The 23,520-nt window shown below is 50.0% G+C and overlaps 1 protein-coding gene across 1 annotated transcript in view; it reads left to right on the forward strand.

Moving 5' to 3' along the window:
- Nucleotides 1-23,520, forward strand: part of LOC144162644 (tyrosine-protein kinase SYK-like) — a 193,418-nt gene that overhangs the window by 130,284 nt on the left and 39,614 nt on the right. Inside the window, exons 8-12 of the mRNA XM_077693264.1 lie at nt 1,642-1,935; nt 14,287-14,544; nt 17,227-17,455; nt 18,137-18,256; nt 19,763-19,869. Of these exons, the coding sequence (XP_077549390.1) occupies nt 1,642-1,935; nt 14,287-14,544; nt 17,227-17,455; nt 18,137-18,256; nt 19,763-19,869 (1,008 nt within the window). The remainder of the gene's footprint in view (nt 1-1,641; nt 1,936-14,286; nt 14,545-17,226; nt 17,456-18,136; nt 18,257-19,762; nt 19,870-23,520) is intronic.

A 23,520-nucleotide genomic window follows, 5' to 3' on the forward strand; every position in this document is an offset into this window, starting at 1 on the left:
CGCGATTTATGTAAGAACATTTAAGAGCAATAGCAACCAACTGTTGCGGTGGCTTGTAATTGAGATGTCATCGGATGCTGAGTATCTATTGCCTACCTTTTTATGCTATTGATCCTAATTCGCATTTTTCGGTAGCTCTTCACGTTCATTTTTTTCTCGTAAAAGTAATGGAAGTAAGTTTAAAATGTTCCCCATGCTTGCTTCAGCAAAGCGCGCTTGAATTACCATGAACTGTTTTCAGAAAATCAAATACGCCTACTAACCGGTGCAGCAACAAACCTAAACCAAAACGACATTTTCGATGTTACATCGCTCCGTTCGAAACGTTACGCATGTAATGCCGATTTATTCAAATTAGTAATAAAATCGTAACTTTGGCGACGTCGTAAAGCGACATTAATCGTTCGGTCACCACGATTGGTCATTCAGATGTGTTGTGTGTGGCACGTGCGAAGGAATATCTCATCAAAGGAAGAGTAGTGCAACCTTTTTCACACTAATGCACCCAGAGCCTGCCCCATAACGTATGTCGGTGAGTCGGCTTCCCTACAATGCAGAAAGAATGGGCCAATTACTGCGATCAAAGCGATAAAACGGGCCAATGATGACACCCAAGGTAATATTTGACTACAAAAATGTAACCTGCACTGTGACATCGCGCAATACAAGCATGACGCTTTGAAGTGCACGATACCACAGCGCAGATCACATTTTTCGATGCAAATCTTATGTCGGGCCTTTTTATTTGCCACATTTGTTCCTGCAGACTTCGCGATTGGTCATTTTACGTTAGTGTGGCAAAGCCGATCCTCGGCCTTCTCTTTAGAGTGTGTGTGCGGGAGTTATACGAGGTTTAGGCGACCCTGTTCTCGTAATGCTACATGACCTCGGTAACCGTTCGTGGGTGCGCAGTGTCAAAAAACCCCACGCACAAGTTCGACTCGATATGGAGCCATGCTTCAGTTACATGTCATTCCGAATTTGTTCCTCACAAAGTCTTTTTCGAAGTATTTCACTGCGCCAACAAACCAGACGCCCTGCTCTTGCAAGGACACGAGACCTAATTTGCTTCGGGCAGGGATCGAAGCGTTCTTGGCGGCGCTCCCGTCCAACGGCGCCGCTAATTGGTCTGGTCGATTGCCAAATTGCGATCAGTGACGCTGGTGAAGTAAAACTGAGACACAAACCGAAAGAAACTCTTGACAACTTAAAAAACTTTAAAACAACAAACAAGACGTTTCGGCTTCCCAACGGAAGCCTTGTTCACATTGCATTGTGAACAAGGCTTCCGTTGCGAAGCCGAAACGTCTTGTTTGTTGTTTTAAAGTTTTTTTAAAGTTGTCTGCAATGTGAACAAGGCTTCCGTTGCGAAGCCGAAACGTCTTGTTTGTTGTTTTACAGTTTTTTAAAGTTGTCAAGAGTTTCTTTTGGTTTGTGTCTCTGTTTTTACTTCAACATGTCTCTCGACCAGACGGGCTTCCGTCAAACCATCGATTTCAGTGACGCTGGTGCTACCGTCGGCGCCGCGAAACCGCACGAGGCGCTTGCTTGACCTTGGTTGAGCTTGAAAGTCAGAGGGACACTACCAGGCGGCTCCGCGGTCCGTACCTGGCGCAGTAACCTTCGCTGTCAAATGCGCAGACGCTGAGCCGGCGCAAGAGTTCCAGCGGCGGCAAGCGGCTCCCCGAGCTGGAGCAGACGCTTCCCCGCCGGGTGCCCTCGGTACCGTCCGAGTACTCATGCGAGCGGCCCGTCCCAGCCCCGAGACACTCGCTCGCACGGAGGGACTACCAGGACGACCCCGTCTACGCCAACCGGCAGGCCTTGCTGCGGAGGGCAGCGGCCCAGTGCCCCTCAGCCGCCGAAGAGACGGCGCCTCCCGCCGCCGCCGCCGTCACCACGGAGGAGGAAGCGCCCGAGGAGGAGAAGGAGGAGGTCAGTTTTTTTTATTTATTTAAATACCTTAAGAGCACAGAAGGCATTACATAAGGGGAGATACATACAAGAGGTTATTAAAGCACACGTAAAACAACATGTCAGGGAGTAATACTAGTATTCAAACTCACCAATAACACAAGCAACATTGCTAATAACACAGTAACTAATAAACACAGTAAGCAGTCCGCCATAACAGGAAACATATTTCAAGAAATAGCAATAAATATTCTCTACGCAAGCGTTACACATTAAATGTCAATGGTGGCTACAAATTATTGTCAACTTCTAAGTAAGTAAGTACTGAAGATTGGAAAAGGGAGGGTTCAGTAATAGCGACGATGTTTGAGGGCAGCGTATTCCACTCGTTTATGGATAACAGCAGAGGTAAAAATTGATATTTCTTAGTGCGTGAGTGTATTGGATTGACCTTATGTGCAGTTAAGAGGGTCCTGCTACTGCTTCGCACAGATTGAGTCCGCGATGAACTGCACGGGCTCAGTGTAGCGAATAGGTCGGCGTACTCATTCGCGAAAACACTCATTTGTACTCAAATTCATTAGCAGTGAGTAAGATGATGAGTGAGTACAGACGTGAGTACAGACGGCCAATGTAACGCGATCTTACCTGCGGCAACAAGGCCTGAGTATCTCGAGTGACAAGTGCGCGCTGGTTGCATTTACCCGCAAGCCCATGTTTCGATATTCCATCAAGATCAATGGGAGGTTGGTTCCCTGCTCCAGGCATCACAAATTTCTTGGTGTAATCATCGACAGGGACATTTCCTGGAGCGCACATGTTTCTTTCCTTAAGAAGAAACTTACCACCATTGCCCAGATATTCAGATTTCTTGCTGGAAAGACGTGGGGAACATCGGTAAGAGGAATGCTGCAACTGTACTCCGCACTTTTTTTAGGCGCCTTGCGTTACAGCTTGCCAGCAATTTCCAACACTTGTACCACTAACCTGCGGGTAATACAGAGCGTCCAAGCGCAGGCTCTGCGCACGTGTCTTGGTTTGCCGCGTTGTGCATCAACAGTGGGCACCATTTGCATCGCACAGGAACACCCAATAGCAACGTACGTGGCTACTGAAACACTACGCCTGTACATCAGGCTCCTCACGAGGCTGCCTTCTCACCATCTGGCGCAGCTTCCTCAAAGTAGACCACGATCTACCTTTTCAGCCATTATCACAACGCACAGGGCTGAAATCCCTTCAAGGTACGCCCCTGCGGCAACACCGACCTCCCCGTTGTGGTGCCTGGCACAACCTGAGATTCGTTCCGGGAATTCGAAAAAAAGCCCACTTGTCATCATTGGCCCTTCAACAGCTTACGCTGCTGTTACTGCATGAACGGTACAACGACCGGAAACATGTGTACACAGATGGCTCCGTAACGTCATCCAGTTCGGCAGGTGCAGTGTTTGTGCCAGCAGATTTTGCAACAACTCGTTTCCGTATTGGCCATACCACGAGCTCGACAGCTACAGAACTTGCAGCCATTCGTCAGGCTCTTGACCATATCATCGGAGCTACTCCTCAAAATTGGGCGATCTTTTCGGATTCCAAGGCTGCCTTACAGAACTTACGCGCAGCCCTGCGCTACGGCCCCCTACACCAACTGGTGACAGAGATAAGAGAAAAATTCCATCAAGCCATCACAGCCGGCCATGACGTAATTTTCCAGTGGCTTCCAGGTCACTGCGGAGTCATCGGTAACGTGCTGGCGGATGAAACTGCCCGTACAGGCCATGAGAGCGACCGCACCATTCTACTTCCGCTTTCAAGAACCGATGCCGCCAGGACGCTTCGCTCCCTTGCACGCAAGATTACCATGCAGCAATGGAATACACCGGACTTTTCGAATCCCCGACTGTATATTCAGGATCCCCTTCTTCGGCGCCGTATTCCGTATGGGCTGTCTCGACCCCAGTCAACTTTACTTTGTAGACTGTGGTTGGGAGTGACCTTCACTAAAGCCTACTCCTTCCTCATCGGGATGGCCAGCAGCGCACACTGTGACGCCTGCGGGGCGGAAGAGACTATAGAACATGTGCTGTGTCGCTGCCCCGAATACTCGTCGGAGAGGAGCGTGCTTGCCACCGCGCTGAGCCGATTGGACAATCGACCATTTACGGTGGAAACTATTTTAAGTCATCGGCCTTCACCATCGACCTCGCAGAAGGCGACGAAAGCCCTTTTACGTTTCCTGAGTGAAACGAACTTGCTTGAAAGACTATAGTGCCCGAAACGGGACTAGAGTGCGCGCTTTCCCACTCCTATCTCTTCCTCTTCTCCCCCCCCCCCTTTTTATTCCCTGAACCCCATTCCCCCAGTGCAGGGTAGCAAACCGGGCTCTACACCTGGTTGACCTCCCGGCCTTTCCGTTCTTTTTTTCTTCTTCTTCTTCTTCTTCTCGCAAATACAGTACTGATGAGTACTACTCGCCCGTGCATGTACTCTTGAGTACACGTACTCACGAGTACTGGACTCATGAGACTGGTACGCGCGAGTACAAACTCCTAAGTTCGACCATGCGCCCAAGTAGCGACGAGTGTAACGCATTTCGCGGCGCCCCTTAAGGGAATGTAAAATGTGGTGTATGGCGAAAACTGCGGCTCTTCCCATTGCCTCTTCCACGGTGTTTCCGCTCTGAGAAATCTCTCGTCACGGGGTTGCCATAGCCTAAATCCGGGCAAGCATGGGCGCTTTCGCTGCACTTTCTTCCTTCAAATTGTTGTGTAGGAGGGGTGCGGGAGGCTGCCTGCATCTACAGCGCACGCTGAATGCACTCTTTCTCGGTCATCGGAATCGCTGAATAGACAAGCTTTCGCCTGTTTGAGATAGGCAAAATGGTGAAAAGGTAACCAGGCGAACCAAATGGTACGAGCTGGGAGCACTGTCAGGCCCCGCCTTAGTCGGGTGCATAGACCTAGTGCAGCGCGTGAATGCAAGTGATTGATTGTGTGAACACATTAGTAGAAACACGTTTGAATAGGAGTAAATGTGGGCATAGGTTGAGTAGAAGTGGTTAAAGACTGAGTAGGAGTACTCATAAGGAATAATGAGTTTGAGCACAAGTGAGTACGATGCTAAATGAGTGTGTGATGAGTGAGTACGAGTGATTTTGAGTAGAGCCGAGCTTTTGAGTCGGAGTTTCAGTGAGCACAGCGGGAAGGGGGAAAATGTGATTGAGTTCGGGTGAGTTCTTTCTGTTTTGTCGACCTATGGTGGAGGTTTGGCAACGTCGCCTTTATAAAATTGCTTGACGCATCAGCCGGTTTCCAATGGGAGCGGTAGGAACGCCTGAGCCGTGTCTGCCGGCGCGCACCATATCACGGATCAGTGGAATCTATAATTCATACCACAAGCTAGCTGCAGCACTGTGGGGGCTACACTGTTGTCCCCCTCAGGGCGCCTAACTCACCGCGAAAGAAGCGACAAAAGGCGCCGGGGCCTTGCGGTGCCACTTGCCGAGAGGGGAGAAGGAAATGTCCTTTCAGGACCCCTTCACGGCGAGTTAGGCGCCCTCAGTGGGCCCACTATTGATAACAATGTAGCCTCCACAGTGCTGCAGCTAGCTTAGGGTATGAACTATAGGCGTCCTAGGGGACCTGAACCTGGAGGCGTAGGACCGCCACCTTGCGAAGGCTGTACAAACCTTTTAAATCGTTTCGTATATTTTCCGTGTAGTGGTGCTGCCCGGCGGGCACTGATAGGGTGCCTCGATGCCAGCCCTTTGAACGGTCATGTGCCGCCGATAATCGCTCAAAGTGCTCAACGCATAGCTGTTTTCGTTTACCACAACACCCAGCAACTTGAAATAAGTTAGATGGTTCAAAATTTCCGAGTACACCGCTGTGCGGCGAAGATTATTGCGCGGTCTAGCTACAGTGATCCAAAATGATGCAAAGTCTATTACTTGTATTCACTGGCAAGGCGCGCATGCAGGCAATCGTGTGAGTGCGCCGTCACTCGTTACGTCGGGCTCCGCGGGATGGTGATACTTGTCCGTGTTAAAGGAGTACTGACACCAAATTTTGACACCTAAAAAATGATATAATTGGCTTCAGTAGTTTGTACAGATGCCTCACGGAAATTTTTGCAGCGATCCGAGGCCGGAATCACATCTAAAATCGATTTTGATTGTCCCGGCCGCGAGCTTCCACAAATCGGCAGCACTAGCGAAATCGCTTTCGGCGTGACGAAACATCGGCCTGCGTGTCTGGCCGGTTCAGGGTGACGTCATATAGTCGTTTTCGGAACCGGAAACGATATCCTGCGCTGCTGTTGTCGGTGGTATTCGTTTGGGCAGGAGACGTGGGTGTAGCTGTGTGAGCAATGCTTGTAAACTTTGCGTGTTCGACGTCTTTGCTCTTCAGTTCGTTGCCGGCGCATGGTGTTCGGCACTTGTGCCGAAAACTGCGCGATGTCGACGGGCACCGCGGCGACGCGGCGGTGCGCGTCGCCGAGCTCGCCCAAGTTGTGCTATGGCAAGCTCGCGGTATGCGAAGTACTGCTCGTGGAAGCCTGTCCGAGCAAATCGACGACGACGCCAATATGCATTATTTTCCACGCGACGACATGCAGCGCTAAACGTGGACAGAGTTCGTGTGCGGCGGCGGCCGCAAGAGCTGTCGCCCAAGACAGCGGGCTCGGCGTTGCTCTGGTCAGCTTGGGTGTTGGGAACTTTAGGCTTAGTATCGTGGCGACTATTTGATCGCTGGTATCTGTACAACTGCGAATGACTATCCCTTACACAACTTTTCACCACACTATCATCCCCCTTTTTCGCATATCAAGCTTTATTTTGGCAATAATTTACGTTTCAGCGATCGATGACCAAGACATCTGCCGCGGCCTGTTTTGATTCTAGCGCGCAGGTGGCGCCATCTTTCGGCCGCTCGCCGCACCGCGGTGCCGGCAGTGCTGGGTCGGAGCGCCGAACCTCCGCTTCCGGTCAGCGTAGGCTTACCATCGCGGCAAATATCTGAACGCCACTTTTAAATTCAGCGCTGATAACAACTCCTACCACAATTTTCAACACACTAACATCTACTTTCTCGCATGTGGAGCTTCTTTTTCGCGATCAGAATGATTACAAGAGTGGCGACAAGCTGTTGCTATCACGGTCTGCGCCAGTTCGAGCCGCAGTGATATTAAAAAACGGACGACGGCGAAGACATCGCCGGCCTAATCGCCTGGCTAAATACAGTTGTTCTGTCTGTCGGGTGGCAGCGACTCATCCGAGTCTGACGATTCAGACGACATGTCGACTGCGCGGGCGAGTGCGGACCATGTGCAATCGTAGCAGACGATGCGGCGAACGCATGGAGGAAAGAAAAACGTCCCTGACGTCACGGGTGAGACCGTGACGTAAGGCTGGCCCGCTTGCAGGCTGGCTTTCGAACGGCTATTTTCCCGCGCGGCGACCAAATTTGAAATTGGTTGCAATAAACGTGCTATAATTAATTCTGTGTTGGTGGCTGACGGCTTTCGGTTCGATTTTCGTAATTACTGGGCCAATTACTGGGCCAATAGACACGAAAGCGAGAAATTTCGTGTCAGTACTCCTTTAAGCACACGACTATGTTGCACGTTAACAAACTCTACCTCACCGAACGCAAAGTATTGCCTTGAGTCCAATGTGAGTGCAATTAATAACATCTCTCTTGACACCACCGTTGAGAATCGGGTTGAAACGGAGCAGACGACGCACGCCGGCGTATCTTTTTTTTCTTCGGCGTGCGGGCGCAGTGACCATGTCACCCGTACAGCGAAGCTGTTATCAAACCGGAAACAGCAGAGGAGAATGGGGAAGAGTGCTGGGCTCAGCGGGCTCACCGACATGCCGGGTGCGGCCTCACAAATGAGACGTCAGCGCCTCTCCTAACCTTTTCTTTCCTCCATGGCAGAGACCCAAGCCGCGCCATGTCCGTGCCGCATCAGCAATGTCTCTGACCCTTTCCAGTGTTGCCAAGCGAAGAAATCGACAGCTAAACTTTTCAACAAATACCCTACCACCTATACGTGTCTCCACCCTGTACGGCGGAGACGCGTGAATCCAGTCACCCTAAACAGTACTCAGGCTGGCAGTGCGCGGAAAGGCCAGCGAGTGGGGAAACGTAGGAGAGAGCAACAGGAAAGTGGCTGTTTCGCCATTTCCAGCTGACGTGATAAGCAATGTTATACGGGCGGGGTTGCGTTCGGGGACTCCCTAGTCTTTCCTCTTTGCTACGCCAGGGGTCAGAGCAGGTATTACTGGTAGTACAGTGCGCTTGCATCAGGTGTCAGCATAGGCCTTTAAAACAAGTTTGCTCCGCCTCCTCATGGAGAGATACATCGGTGCGGAGGCTTCATTATAAAAAAAAGGGGCCGGAGCACAATGAATGTTCTTTTCCATTCAACCGCTTGCCGAATAATCCGGCACTTTCGTCTCTTCAAGGTGGTGTCTCGTTCGCACTGGGTTACTGGGTTACATAACTGGGTTACATAACTCCCCCGAGTGTTAATCTGTCTTCTCTGTGACGAAAACGGCTATAGGCAGCGATTAACCACGAGCAGCAATAGCAGACTTCTAAACCCCAAAATATTGCTCTTGTTTGATTAACGAAGAATCAAAATTTGTGCAGCACTCCACGGAACACTCACACCAACAATTATGGCACGGCTATTATGGGAATACAGATGAAGTGCTAATATTCATAAGGTTTCATAACCAAGTTGATATAAAAAAAAAACAAGATCATGACCAGGACGATCCGCATTGACGTATATACAATATTCACGGACAGTTATACCAATATTCAACACTGTAACAGTGGTCCCCCTAAATGTAATGATAGTTAATGAGGCTACCACATACGGACACATTTCGCTGTCAAATAGACGTGCATTTAGATCTAATGAAAAAAAAACTTCCAGGCGTTGACACCCGTCATCAGCAAGAAATGCCAACGCGTTCCATTTGAACCCCACTCTTGAAAAGTTAGGCTGCTTTATAACAGCGTAAAAAGATGTACATGCCTTTAAGCCTGCACGACATTGCGTCCTATGTCAGTTCTCTCTGCATTGATGCCAACATGCCTCCTGTGACTGGTGTTCCTGAATTGCCGCCCAAGTCGTGTCATCGGCTGGTGTGGCTGAGTGTACTCCTGATATAGGCCGGGTTTGCAATGGGAGTTAAGCCGTCGGGTGCTCCTCCACAACGTCTGCGAAAAATACATAACGTACCTAACACCTTGTGTAACTATGGAAGTACCGAGCAGTTCTTGGGCAGGTCCTCTGAACTGCCCGCATTAGGGGCAAAAGTCTCGCTTCGCTGGCCTTGGGAACGTCCTCTGGCCGGCGTTCGGGCAAAAGTCCCATTACGCCGCTCTTGGGCAAGTCCTCTGAGCGGTGTCTTGGGCGAAAGTCCTGTTGCTCCATCCTTGGGCAAGTCCTCTGGATGGAGCTCCAGGCAGAAGCCCCGCTGTGCCACACATGGGCAGGTCCTCTGCGTGGCACTTCGGGCAAAAGTCCCGCTTGGCCACTCTTGGGCAAGTCCTCTGAGTGGCCTCGCGGGCAGAAGTCCCCTAATGCGGTGCTTCCTGGAAGGAGAGCTGGTATTGTGGATTTGTGCAGGAGAGCGGGGCCTTGGAAGCTGTCTTCCAGTGACGGGCGCCGCCGCAAGTGTTGCAGGCGCCGTCCCCAGGAATTGAGCTAGAAGCGCTGCGGGAGAACGTTGGGCCTTATGTCCGCTGAATACCTCTGGCGGGCTATACGGCTCCTGTAGAGAGGTTGCTTCTTCAGATGAGAGAGGGCGGGGGAACTTGTACATCGAAGCTCGTGAGTGTGGCGAACTGGGATGTGCCTCCCCACAGGTCCATTCCCTTAGGGTCAGTCAGAGGCGTTTGCGCACCAGGCCATCCGGGCAGATGGTTGAGTGGCACTGCGGGAAACCGCTAGTGCCAACGGGTACCTTTGACGGTTCGAACGGTGGGAGCTGTGGGGAGGCACAGACCTCCGCTGGACTCAGAACCTGTGAGAATCACGAGCTTCGATGTGTAAGCCCCGACGTGTGGGGAATCCATCATGCCCCTCCTAGAGGAGACGTATACCTGTCAGTGGGGGAGGTCGCGCAAACACCGAGAACAGCCGACGACGGATAAAATCGTACACGCCAACCAACATCCCCTCCGCGTAACTGGCTCATGCTGGTGGAATGTGACACCGGCAGCGTCCGCCACTGGTGAGTGTAGCCAACTAGGCTTGCGTTGCCTGTAGATCACAAGATCAGCTCCCCTTCCGGCACTTTGCAGGTGGCCGCTGCAAAGTGCCAATTTTTTGTCATGGTGACCACAAAACAAAAGAAATGCATTTGGTTAAACAGTTCTTTTACTCGCCTTTTTGCTGCTGTTTTAAATGTAGAAATTTGAAAGCCTGTACCAACAGGGGCTAAAGCCACTGACTGGGAATGATGAGATCAAAAATTTTCCGCACTGCCAAGTTTGTATGATGTGTTGAATGAAAAATATGCAAACACCAGTTTTAAATTTTTGACCGATACATCGGCTATTGGTTGAGGGCCGATCCCTGCAAGGAGTGCCACGGCATATTGGTCGGGAGCAGTGCGACGCCCGAAACGCCTTTAGTTATCCTCGTACCTTTCGCTGCCTGTGTCGATGGCCAGCACTCGTAGGTGGCCGGCCAGCCGGGTTAGCAGGTTATGATCGACGTAATAGATAGTTGATTGATTGTAGGGTTTAACGCGCCGACGCAACGCAGGCGATGAGGCGCGCCGTAGTGGAGGGCTCCGGATTAATTTTGACCACCTGGGGATCTTTAACGTGCGCCGAAATCTCGTACACACGGGCGTTTTTGCTTTTCGCCTCCATCAGAAAAGCGGCCGCCGCGGCCGGGAATCGAACCCGCGACCTCGTGCTCAGCAGCGCAACGCCTTAGTCACTGAGCCACCGCGGCGGGTCGTAATAGATAGTGGCTGCGGCTACATCCGTGTTACATGTTACAGTTTGCCGTGCAAAGGTGTGACCGTTTCAGTCAGATCTAAAGTTCCCGTAGCTTTAGGGGCGAAACCCCCTAACGGCTGGGGCTGTCATCATCTCATGACGTCATCTCATGTCATCGTCGATGTAGTCACGGCACTAAAACACCGGGACATTCGTTTACGCCTCGCACTACAAAGTAACGCGTACGAAAAGGACACACATCGAGACACTCGTTTTCCAACGACTCGCGCTAGAACGCTTCGTTCTTCAAGCAAAGTTCTATTCCTCTACCCCAAAACGACTTCATCTACGTGGGCAAGAACGCCAAGGCGCCAAGAATACACTTATACACTGCATGCTTCGCCCCTCCCAAGGTTTCCCTTTAGTCGAGATGACCCGGGATTTCTTTAAATTGCATTGAAATGACGCTTTAGTTAAGTAAATACGAAAGAAACGATACCCTTAAACATACATACGCCCACGCACAACAGTAATTTGAGAGCCAAAATTAACCAAACAGGTATATATATTTTTATCTATATATTAGCTGCTCATAGCCACCATCGTAGCAAAAACCAAGCTACCCGCGAAAGGTGACACAAAAATAACGTAGACATCACCAATGCAGCATATATTAAGTTGTATAGCTGAAACTTTAATAAACAAGCATATTAAGAGCCATACATTCAAACCGTTTTTCTTCCAACTCTTGTATACCTGGATATTATCTTACTCACATCTTTTAAAATTTGGTCACCCAGTAAAATCTTGAAACTCAGGTAGATTTCTACGTCGTCTGTTTCGACAACTTTAGCCCTATGGTCTGAAACACTCCAGAACGACTACTTTGCCGGCCTTTCCTGCCATTCCCGAGTGCATTCGTTTCGGGTCACCTCAAAATAAACGTTAACTATCTCATGGTCCCTTACTTTTCTTAGTGTCGTTAGTAAAGAAACGCGCGACATCAAAAACAAGCATAGGCAAAAAAATATCTTAAGTAATAAAGCACTAAACAAGCACTCATTTGGCTGCACAATAAAATTATTAGCCTAGCGAAAGTAATAAAGAAAGACATACAAGTGCCGGAATTGTAAACATTAGCTTGGATAGGCATTTTAACAGCGAAGGAAGGAAGGAATAGTACAGGAAAGGCAGGGAGGTTAACCAGAATACTGTCCGGTTGGCTACCCTACTCAGGGGGGAGGGGAAATGAAAGGGAAAGAAAGGACAGCGGTACATATTAAAGGAGAAAATGAGAGAAAGAAAAGTAGAAAAAACACAAGGCGTGACCAGGGAACTAGAAAGGCGGTACAAACAACGCACACAACCAGAAAATGCACAAAACTAATACGGTCCACTGATAAAATGGGCGAACTAAGGGCACTGCACTATAGTAATGTCCCTACAATCGTTCAGACAGGCCCGTGTCCTTCAAAAAGAGCAGTAGGGCTTTTATAGCATTTGTTGCTTGTTGTCAGTCGTAATGTATGCGGTGTGCGGCGTCCTAAAAAAAACCCGGATCATACTTGCTTCCCCCGTTTTCCGCGCACTTCAGCACGAGCCTTACGAGGAGCGCACGGCGTCGTCCAGGCTTGCGCAGGGCGTTCGCAAAAAATACCAAAATTACCGTTCACGTGCGTGCGCGCCTCAAGGGGGGAGCTCAAGACAACGCACGTTACAGACGCCCAATTCACGAAGCTAATTACCGCCTGTTGTAGAGCGTGCTGACGAGTTTCACTTTGGGAGAAATGGGAATGACGGAACAAAACAATCCGGGCCCGCCATTACTGCATGAAGAAGATGACGTCATAAATGGATATGACTATGACAACTACTACCGCTGTGAAAAGCGACGACGGAGCGTGTAAATAAACAAATTCGAACCTAATGCAAAGCGTCATGGTGTGTCCTTCAGGGCTTACGTAGAAAGAAATCCTCCGGCTTCACTATGGTGTGAGCCTTGCGCGACTTAGCGGAAGCTTCGGTAATTTTTTTTCCGGTAGTTTAGTTACAAATACTAGGCACTGTTTTCAAGATCAAGAGAACCAAAATAAAAGTGTGCGTGTATGTACGCCTTTCTCAGGGTTGACTTACGTCAATACTCAAGAGAAACACAATTCACAGAGTGAAACAGCCATTTTTGGTTCCCTTCGTAGGTTGTTTTTTCTTTAGAGGAATTTTGTATCATTGAACCTGCAGCATAAGTTAACCTGATCTTAATATTTTACTAAATAACGTAAGCTTAACAGGAAGTCTGAATGAACAAACATGATACTCATTCAAATGCTGCACTAAAACCGTGCTAGAGTTACTGCGTCTTAATAGAATGATAGCCCTTTCTTCGCGCTGGTTTTGCGCACCTAAGCATTTCTTGCTTTGGTTCACTCGCATTGGGGGGTCGCAAAGTATTTCAGCCAAAAATTACTGCTCTGGGCCCATATGACAACTTGGAAATTCGCTCAAAAGATTTTTCTCTCTTTCCCGGTCTTGACGTACTTCGACGGCCCGAATTACGTCACTGAGGCCATGTAGCCGCTGTTGGCCGGTTTTCCTTCAGTTGCAGCGATGAACGCTTTTCGATAGCAACTTTAAAAATAAGGCCACAAAAACAAAGCAGAAACGGAAGGCGTATATGGCGCGATGAGCAAATCACGCAGTGCCGCTCCGTGCTGGCGATAACTGTAGCTTTCGGAGTGCTTCCAGGCACGAAGGAAAGCGTGAAAGCGTTTATCGAAAGTGTTGCAGGGTCCCTTTAATATCTGGATTGTTTGTTTGAAGCTTGCGCCCAGTCGAAAAAGACGACAGGAAACATTTCTGTAGTTTTGTCGTATTTTCGCGTGTCGTACTGTCGTCTTGTCGTATTCTTGTCGTGTCGGAATTCTGGTGTTCTTTCGTGTGTCCCATTCCTGTCCTGATTTTGATGTTCCGTCATGCCCTATTACAGTCTTGTGATCCTGATGTTCCATCAGTAGTTACACGTGTTTTGATTGTTATTGCCCATTGACAAGAATAGCGTAAATGGCAGCAGTTCTGTTGTGACTACAGGAATGTTTGTCGTTGAGAAAATTGACTTTGTCGTTACTACAGAAATGTGTGTCGTAACAACAGATGCAGCTGTCGTAACAACAGGACTTCTGTTGTCACAACAAAGTTTTTTTGTCGTACGACAGGAATTCTTGTTATGTTTTTGCCGCATTCCTGTTGTGATTTTAGACGAGGCGATAAAATTGGTATCACTGTTATCGGGACAAAGCAGTGTCGAATGAACGAATCTTGTGTTTGGTCTTCATTGTCCCTTTGAAACGAATCTCCGCTGCTTGTCTCGTTGACACTCATTGCACTGTTGCAACCGCCTTCCCAGCTGGCGCCGCTGATCGAGCTCGAGAGCCCGCCGGCTGGCCCGACATCGTTGTCGTCTTCCCCGGCAGCGGCGGCGATGCCCTCGGGGACGTGCCACCTCCTCCCGGCGGGCATCGCCGGCCCGTGCCGCCGCAGCGCCTCTTCTCCGAGCGTGGGCACGCGGGCCCTGGTGCTGTCCGACCTGGACTCGTTCCCGCAGCCCGTGCCGCTGCCCGACGAAGCCCGGAGCCCTTCACCCACGCTCATACTCTTCTCCGAGGTACGCCGCTTCCGCTGCTCCTGCTGATGATCTGATCGCGGCGTTTAGCGAGCATTCTAAGAAAAAAGGGTGTGCTAGTTTCTCCCTTAACGGTGAAACAGGGATGCATCATATATTGCTCACCAAGAGTTGGAAAGATTCTCCCTTCAAGAGTGAGGAGTGCGTTTCTCCGCCTAGAAGTGGAGGAAGATTTCCCCCTTTCGTGCGGTAATTGTGAAACGTTCCGACGTTGGCGGCGCTACTCGAGCAAGGATTGTTATGAGAGAAAGGCCCAGCGAGCTGATCGGTTTGATGATCGAGGAGGCACAAATGGGTAGGTTACTGTGGTTGTGTGCGCTTAAAATGCGCTAGAATAACCAATAGATCATCTACCAATCACCAGAACTGCGGTTAGCAAGCCACGGCGCCATCCGCATGCGCGACTTGTTCAATTCGTCCCGAGAGGAGCTCCGCCTTCGCTTTCAGAGCGAACACCCCGCAGTTCACAGAGAAGAGCCACAGAACAGTCGCAATGACTGCATTCAGACTGCCGCCTTTATTTCCCACAGGCTGTTCCCCGAAGCACGAGATCACAAACATCCTATGCAGTGGTTTGGTAACAACTAGTTGTTGTTATTCGCTTACCATTGTCAGATGGAATGAGGGGTTGCACAGAGGTGCTTGCCCCAGAGCGTTTCCTTGATACAACCTATGCCTCGACACGCAGATCATCTGCAATCGTGCATCTCAGCGCAAAGCCGGCGCAGGCGGCGCGAAAAATGGATCCAGGAAGGAAAGAATGAACGGATCCGCCGCATCCGTCGGAGTGAAGACACCACTGCACAAAATAACGCGCAGATGATACAGCTCGCCATCTAGCGAGCTCGAAATAAACCAATCGTAAATGTATAAAAATGACCAGTTGATGACGCTAAAAAATGGTGGTTGCGGAGTGGCAGCTACTAAGCATTACTATCAGTGGGCACTTACATCAAGGCGTTTTCTCTAGAATAGCTCAAATAACAAAAACTAGCAAGTGTAGAAAAACAGTACGGCGCGTATGCATGATTAATAACACTCATTGCTTTGCTTTCGCCCTTGTAGCGAAGGGCACACCATCTGGTCTAGCAAGCGTTTTGGTACACCAGTGGGAATATTATCTCTATGGCGGGAATGCTGTCGAACGTGGGCCTTTTGCTGTTGGTAACTGATGCATTAATATGCTGCGGTTCGTGCTCATTGATGAATAAAGGGGCAGTTTAGTACGATCGCTGCCCTCTTTTACCCGTGAGCGTCAGCAGAAAGCGTCCACTAATGCGGTGGTAACGTTGAGCAGGGCGCAGGTGAGTCGCACTCAGGAATCTTGCACTGGCGCCCACAAAATGTGCGCCAAACACACGGCTGGCGAGCCGTGCGTTTGCGTGGCGAGCACATGGTGATAAAAAAGACAGTGAGAGGGCAAGTAAGGAGCACATAGCAGGGGTGGTGTTGCACAGAGTCGTCGTGTACGGTCGATCGTCGAAAGCCACTGTGCAACCAAGAACGGTTTCGTTACCGACATCGGCTATTTCCTCCCCTGTTTTGTTGTTTGGTATAGATCGTACAGAGGGCGCTACATGTATTGAGCTAAAGGGAGAAACTCGTTGGGCTGGGGGAGAAAACTCGACATTTCCTCCCATTTTCTACCTTTTGTTCTTTGGGTGGGGATTCACCGGGTTTCCGCAGCCAGTGAAAAAACCTGCTGCAACAACTCGCGTAATTCCTTGGAGGCTATTTTTTTATGATTTTAGTGTGGGTCGCGTTCGTAATACTCATGCGTACGCTGAACAATAATACCAGGTCCTAAATTTAGCTTCGGGATAACGAAAAATCTTGGTGTTGCTTAGTAAAATACAGTAAAATAGTTTATTTTCCATAAATTTTGCAAGGTTATGGGGGAGGAGAGGAAGAAAGTTGCACATAAGCAACTTGACTAGTCCTTACAACCCATGCAAAAGGCCGCGTTGAGACCCCCTTATCAAATAACCTATGTGATAACAGCGATTTGGGCGTGCAACGCATAAAGAAAAGTGCTTTTAGGCGGCCAAAGCTTCTGTCTAGCGTATAGTGCAAACAATACTGCTCTCTCCAGCGAGAACGAAAAATGAGCACATTCACTCCGCACAGATAGTTAACCAGCGAAGCTGGAATGTGCGGCTGTTGTTTCCCGTATGAAGTAACGTGCAGCCGGTTGTCGCCATTTCCCGCCGTTTTCGCTTTATCTGTGCTTGATGCAGGAGTTCGCTGCTTGTGCGCTCTTCTAAGAGAGAGATCAACTCAGCGAACCCCTCTTGCCTTACTTGTAACTCCTCTCCACTCCAACCTCAGTTTTTCACACATGCTCGTCTGGCTGCGCCGCAGGAGTTTTGTGCGTACATAGGACCGCCACATTTTTCTTTCGCTATGGGAATACAAGGGTTCGCTTTGGAAATGCGGTGCAGTAAAACTGATAAAGGTCCACATCACCAGTCGTCGGATTGCTCATTATCTTGTGGGAACGTGCGGAATTCCGCATTGGGGAATATTACGTCACCTACCTACAGGCGGAATATGTTGAGATTTTCTCGTTGAGTCCATTTAGGAAGGCTTACGCAATGAAAAAAATCACTTTGTGCAACTGAACCTCGAGCGCGCGTGCGTGCGTGTCCGCCGTGCCATCTCCAGTGCGGCGACCTTGAGGACGGCCCGTACGAAGAGATCGACTCGGCGGGCAGCCTGTCGGACTCGGCCACCCTGCCGGGCTCGGACAGCGGAGGGAGCAGCCCGGCGAGCGGGCGACTCATCGACGCCCAGGACAACACGGCGCCGCCGCCCAAGGACAAGGATGACTCGGGCAGCACGCCCACCTCCCCCGACCGGTACCTGCCCCCGGCCGCCGCTGCAAGCGCAGACGGTGCGTCTCTCTCTCTCTCTCTCTCTCTCTCTCTCTCTCTCTCTCTCTCTCTCTCTCTCTCTCTCTCTCTCTCTCTCTCTCTCTCTCTCTCTCTCTCTCTCTCTCTCTCTCTCTCTCTCTCTCTCATTCTCCATTTCCGGGTAGTTCTGAGCAGTCACTGCGCAGTCCAGGCCTGCTCTTTCAGTCAAACTTCACTTGGAAAAGAATACGGCGCTGCACTGCACCTGTCTTGTTGCTCTCTTTTTCGGGTTCGTTTTTGCGTTATCCTAGTTTTCAGTACCTGATCCAGAGGTGTAGTTGGGGCAGCCAGAAGGGGCGAGGACGACGACGACGGGGATGCTGCTGATGATAATGATGCTGATTGATCTTTGTGTATACGGGTTCGCCATATCTGGACCACACGGGTGGTGTGTGCGGCTCGTTTTGCAGGGCATGCCCGGATAACATTCTGGCATGGCCTTAAAACAGCCACGACTGTTCTTGTTGAAATGAATGATCAGGTATACAGCAGTGCAGTTGACAGTAAATTTTGTTTCTGATCAAGGCGTCACCGCTTCCACGCTATGTGTACAAGCCCAACTGTGAGCGTTCACTGCTTCTCGGGAGCTGCCCCGTCTAAGCCAAGTAACCTTGTGTCAAATTTGCCACCAAAATGTCGGCGCCCTCCCGCCCTCTTTGCAGGCACTCTGAAGCCGTGGCTGTCGAAGGAAGAGTCGGAGTCGGCGTACCAGGCCATGAAGCGTTTCGTCAGTGGGCCCATGACCCTCGACCCCAAGCTAATCGCCCTCAAGGACAGAATCGGTTAGAACTCTACGCCCTTTCACCTCGCGAACACTGCTTCGCTTAAAAGCAGCCGAGTCGGCTAATGGTGGCCACAACTCTGCAGAGTGCTACAGAAAACTCCCATGACCAGCGCTAGGGAATCGTGGTGCTTACTTCTCAAGTAGAGCAGTAGGCAACTACGTCCTAAATTGTTTCTTTGTATCATGGGCTAAGGCGCAAAAGCATTCAGGAACAAAACCCCGAGTGACCGGGACGCAGTCCAGAGGAGCGCCAAAAACTGCTGCATCTTGCCGGCCGGCGGTGTACACGTGAAGGCCGGCGGGAGCGGCTGTGTCGCGTCTGACACCACGCTCTCTCCCCTTGCTCCCCGTTTCCTCTGCTTCGGCGCGCCTTCTCCCCTCCCTGCGGCACCGCGCTCTCTCCATACCCGGTTTTCTGCTCGCGCACGTGTTCTGTTCGCGAAAAATATCCTGAATCTCACCTATACATCCCTGGCGAGGGTGCGATTCGTGGAGGAAGATACTAAGAGGATTAAAAGTTCAAATCCCCTTCGTATAACGACGACGATTGTGGAAACACGAGCGAAAATCAGCTGGCGAAGTTTCAAAGTCAAAGCTGCTGCAGTCAAAATCACAGTGTCAACGATCAAAGTGCAAACCGCTTGCGAGTTGAAGTCCACACACAGACTACAGCAGACGAATCGTCGTCGTCCGAAATCCCAGCCGCAAAATCCCAAAGCCAGAGTCCACTTCGACTTAGCCAAAGTCCAAAACCAACGGCCGCGCAACGAACCCAAAGGAAATTCTGCGCGACCCGAGTGCGATGATGGCGCGATCGGATAGAAGTCCGCTACATAACGCAAGGACCGAGGTTCGGTTACGACTGCGGGAAGCGTTTATTTTTAATCATCATTATCAACATACGACTTTCCATTCCATAAAGTTGGCTTTTCTTCAGCGCATTTTTGTTGCGGTACCACTGTCATTGAGGCCGAGAAAGCTTCTCTTTCAAAAGTAAACTGTTCAGTTGTAGGTACGTCCATCTCAGAGCTCAGCTGGTTGGTTTGTTTGAAAAATTGCCTATTTAATTCACGATTACTGATGCTAGTATTTATAAACGATGCGTCTCTTTTTCTGCTTTTTCCTGCGTTACTTGGCGAGGCAAAAAATCAACGAACAAATCCACTGTTCCAACTGAGAGGAGCGTGAGTGTTGCTGCATGTCGAGTAACCGTATGAGCAAGTGAAGCGTTGGGACACGCAGCTTTTAGCATTCAGATGTGATACTGTTAGAGTAATTATTATTACCGTTACTACTTCTTTCCTGTGTCGCCATTTGCGCGTTTTTTATGCCGAATGCCTCGCTCAAGTGGCAGGCAGGGCTGCACCACAGGGCAAGTAAACGCATATCTGTAAAGAACACTTTCAATTTACCCTGTTCCAGGACCCGCTGCTATATCGGCAACAGGAGGAACGAAGGATGCAAAGTAACCTCGATCTGTGCTGCGCGTTTTTTCGTGTCGTAGGCGTGGGCAACTTCGGCGAAGTGCATCGTGCGCTGTTCGGCAGCGGTCCCGTCGACGTCCAGATTGCCGTCAAGAGGCTTAGAGACACGCTCGTCGGCGACCACCGGGTGAGTGGCGCAGTGCAGTGCATCACAAGGACTCTTCTTAGTCGGGTCTCGGAGGGTGTACCGCGCACACACGCCACGCACGCATGTATATATGGCATGAAAAGGCAGCAGTAAAAAGCAGCAAGGAAAGCGCAGCAGGCCGACCTCCATGCAGTCTCCTCTCCTATGCTTACTGTCCAAGAGATACGACTTCGTGCGGCGACCGCCGCGGTTCGCACCGCTCAGTTTGCGCCCACCCCAAGGCCCCAGCTTATTTAGTGACGCTAGCCCCAACCGCCGTGCAACAGCGTGAAACGTGATGCCGGGATGCCGCGAACACCGCCGACGACCGAGCTGCTTGCATCAAAGCATCAAGGTTGCGACATGTACAATCCAAAACAATATGTGCGTAAATATACCCTGGCCCACAATTTGTCTTCAGCAAAACCTAACTAAGAAGTAAAAAAATTGATTTGAACACCTGAAATAATGTTTATTTACTTATTTGTTTATTGTACACGTTTTTTTGGATACTGGCTTTATAGTTAGCGCACAAACATTTCCAAATGGCAACAACGGGTGAAGCTGGTCGCGGCTTTTGCTTTGCAGATACTTTCAGTTTCATGCGCTGAACTTCTCCATTTCGACTACACTTTTGCACGCCGTGGTACAACAACAACTCACCCCATCACCCGCGCAACGGCCATTCCTAGACAAAAACGTTGTCAGAGGCTATTCAGCGCAAAACAACCCGACGAAATCGACATTTATACTGATGCCAGCCTGACACCACCAAATGTTGGAACTGCCTGGGTTTCCCCAGATGACCGAACCATTATAGGAACCCGACACTCCAAAATTCCTGTAACACCCACGGAAGCGGAACTACTCGCCATTACCCATGCTCTTGACTACTTGATGTACGACCACCATCAACCTATACCAAAAAAGATCCGAATATTAACCGATTGCTACGAAGCATTTCAAGAACTTCGACGACCATTTTCAACGCACCCTTCCGTAAATCAAATTATTCGGCAAACAATGACCCTACAACTGCATGGCATTCAAGTCCGCATAGACTGGACTCCTGGCCATGATTTGGCGGCACCGGGGAATCAGGCAGCCCACGAAGCTGCGCAGGAGGCTTGCTCTTTCCTATCCTCCGCTGACCTCGCCGTCGCCCAGCCTTCAGACCTTCCTGAATGCTTGGACACGACCGAAAATATCAGCGTACCCCCCGCCATTCGCATACACCGGTACAAACACGAAAAGAAACTCCGACTCAAGCAACTTACGCCGAAGGATCACGTTTCCAACAGACCTTCCCTTACAAGAACCCAAGAAATATTTATTAACAAATTCTATACAGATGCATCATTTTCACCGGAAACAATTCGCAAATGGTACTACCCCCACATCAACCCAAAATGTCCATACTGTCAGCAAGCCGTCACAGCTGATTTGCACCACCTGGTCTGGATATGCCCCAAATTCTCTCGATACCGGAATTTCACTTCCCCAAACCCAGATCCCTCAACCCGTATCGATCCCCTCACATTAGATGAACACACCCTTAACCTTATAATACGGTTCGCCACTAAGAGCGGTCTAGCGCGAGTTATATAGCGATGGCCTACACCAGTGAATGGACCATTCAATGCTGAACAATTGTCCTGTGAAAAACTGATGCCGCCTCCCGAAGACCACGAACTCATACGAGCCCCCTTCAACCATGAATCCTCCCCTCCCAACTCCCCCACAGGGCCTCCGGTCTTCCCTTTTTGAATAAAAGATTTAACAACCACAACACTCCAAATGGCAATCACCCGCCGCCGCCGTCTTCTTCCTTCTTCTCTTAAAGAGTCTCCTCTACATGGTTACTTGCCAAGAGATACAACTGTACCCAGAAAAGGCGCGAAAAGAGCGTCTGCTCTTTGGCTGCCGAGTGCGCAGGTGCTCTACGCAGACAGGAAGTACATAGCTGTGACTGGCTGGGCCTGCAAAATGCAGTTCACCGCTTCCGGTCACGTTCGCCGCCGCGCGTTCGACATCTAGATCGGGTAGGTCGTATTTACGACGCCGGCGGCGGAGCGGCTGCCACCGGGCGTCGTCCGCCGCTTTTAGATGCGAAGCATCCCATGCTCGGGGCTGTGTCCCTCCCTCCCTCGTTGTCGTTGTCCGCCGTCCGCACTGTACTGCGCGTGCGCGTCTCTTCAGCCCCGTCAGCGTTTGGGCTGACGTCAGCTCAGTCCACTATAAAAAGAAATAGTTAGGCGGCGCCCGGTTTCGATCCCACGACTCTCTGGCCGCAACGGGAGGTACGTGACACTCTTCCCACTGCGCTACAAACCGAGACAGGAGCATGTGCTACGAACGCGCCTTATGTCCTTCACTCTATCAAACTACGTCAAGAAGATACTGATAGAACGAAGGCACGCGAAGCTGAACGTCAACGGAAACGACGAACTGAAAACTAATGGGAACTTCAGTCGACCCCATGGCTGCTTCGCATACTACTCAGGATTCCCCTACGGGAAGATGGTGTAATTTTTTTGCGCCGACATTTCGCTGCATGGAGGTCGGCCTTAGGCAAGTAGCTTGTCTGTTTCGCAGGAATACAAAAATTCTTGAGCTTTAGAAAGCAGAAAAAATGGCAAGGAATCGTTGACAAGACATCGGGGTGGGCTCCTCTCCAAGAGGCTTGTGTTTAGGCTTTCGAGGCTTTAACAATCAAACTACGGAGGCGGTGCATTATTCATATATGTATGTATGTATGTATGTATATTTGTGTGTGTGTATGTATGTATGTATGTATGTATGTATGTATGTATGTATGTAGGGAGCAATAAAATTTGGAAGATGGTAGAGAACACAAGAAAACTTCGAACAAGGTAGAAACCGCGATTGTTGCCAACGTTTCAGCAAAAAGACTTGCCTTCGTCAGGGCAAGTATGTATGTATGTATGTATGTATGTATGTATGTATGTATGTATGCATGTATGTATGCACGTATGTGCAGTCTTTGTGAAAATTTTGTGGGCCACGCGACCGTGGCCGGAGCAGGCACACGGCCACGCAGCGGCGCTCCGGCTGCCGCTTCAGCGGGTAGCGCGGCTAAAGAGAGCGAGGGGAACTTTCGCCCTTGCCTTTGTTGTGTGGCTAGCGCGACAAGAGCAGTGCATGGCACTTCTTTTCAGCGCAGGCACTTCGCGCCGGACACACGAAGGCAAGAGCGAAAGTTCCCCTCGGTCTCTTTAGCCGCGCTACCAGCCGATAACGGCAGCCGGAGCGCCGCTCCATGGCCACGTGCCTGCTCCGGCCACGGTCGCCGTGGCCCACAAAATTTTGACAAAGACTGTATGTATGTATGCACGTATGTATGTATGTATGTAAAATTGATGGATGGATGGATGGATGGATGGATGGATGGATGGATGGATGGATGGATGGATGTTGTATGCACATATATATGTATGTATGGATGTATGTATGTATGTATGTATGTGTGTATGTATGTATGTATGTATGTATGTATGTATGTATGTATGTATGTATGTATGTATGTATGGATGGATGGATGGATGGATGGATGTTTGTGTGTATGCACATATGGATGTACGTGTGTACGTATGTATGTATGTATGTATGTGTTCGTATGTATGCGTGTAT

The sequence above is a fragment of the Haemaphysalis longicornis genome, unplaced genomic scaffold (genome assembly GCF_048455015.1).
Source record: "Haemaphysalis longicornis isolate Haplotype H1 unplaced genomic scaffold, Haemaphysalis longicornis Haplotype H1 scaffold_12, whole genome shotgun sequence".
NCBI lineage: Eukaryota > Metazoa > Arthropoda > Arachnida > Ixodida > Ixodidae > Haemaphysalis > Haemaphysalis longicornis.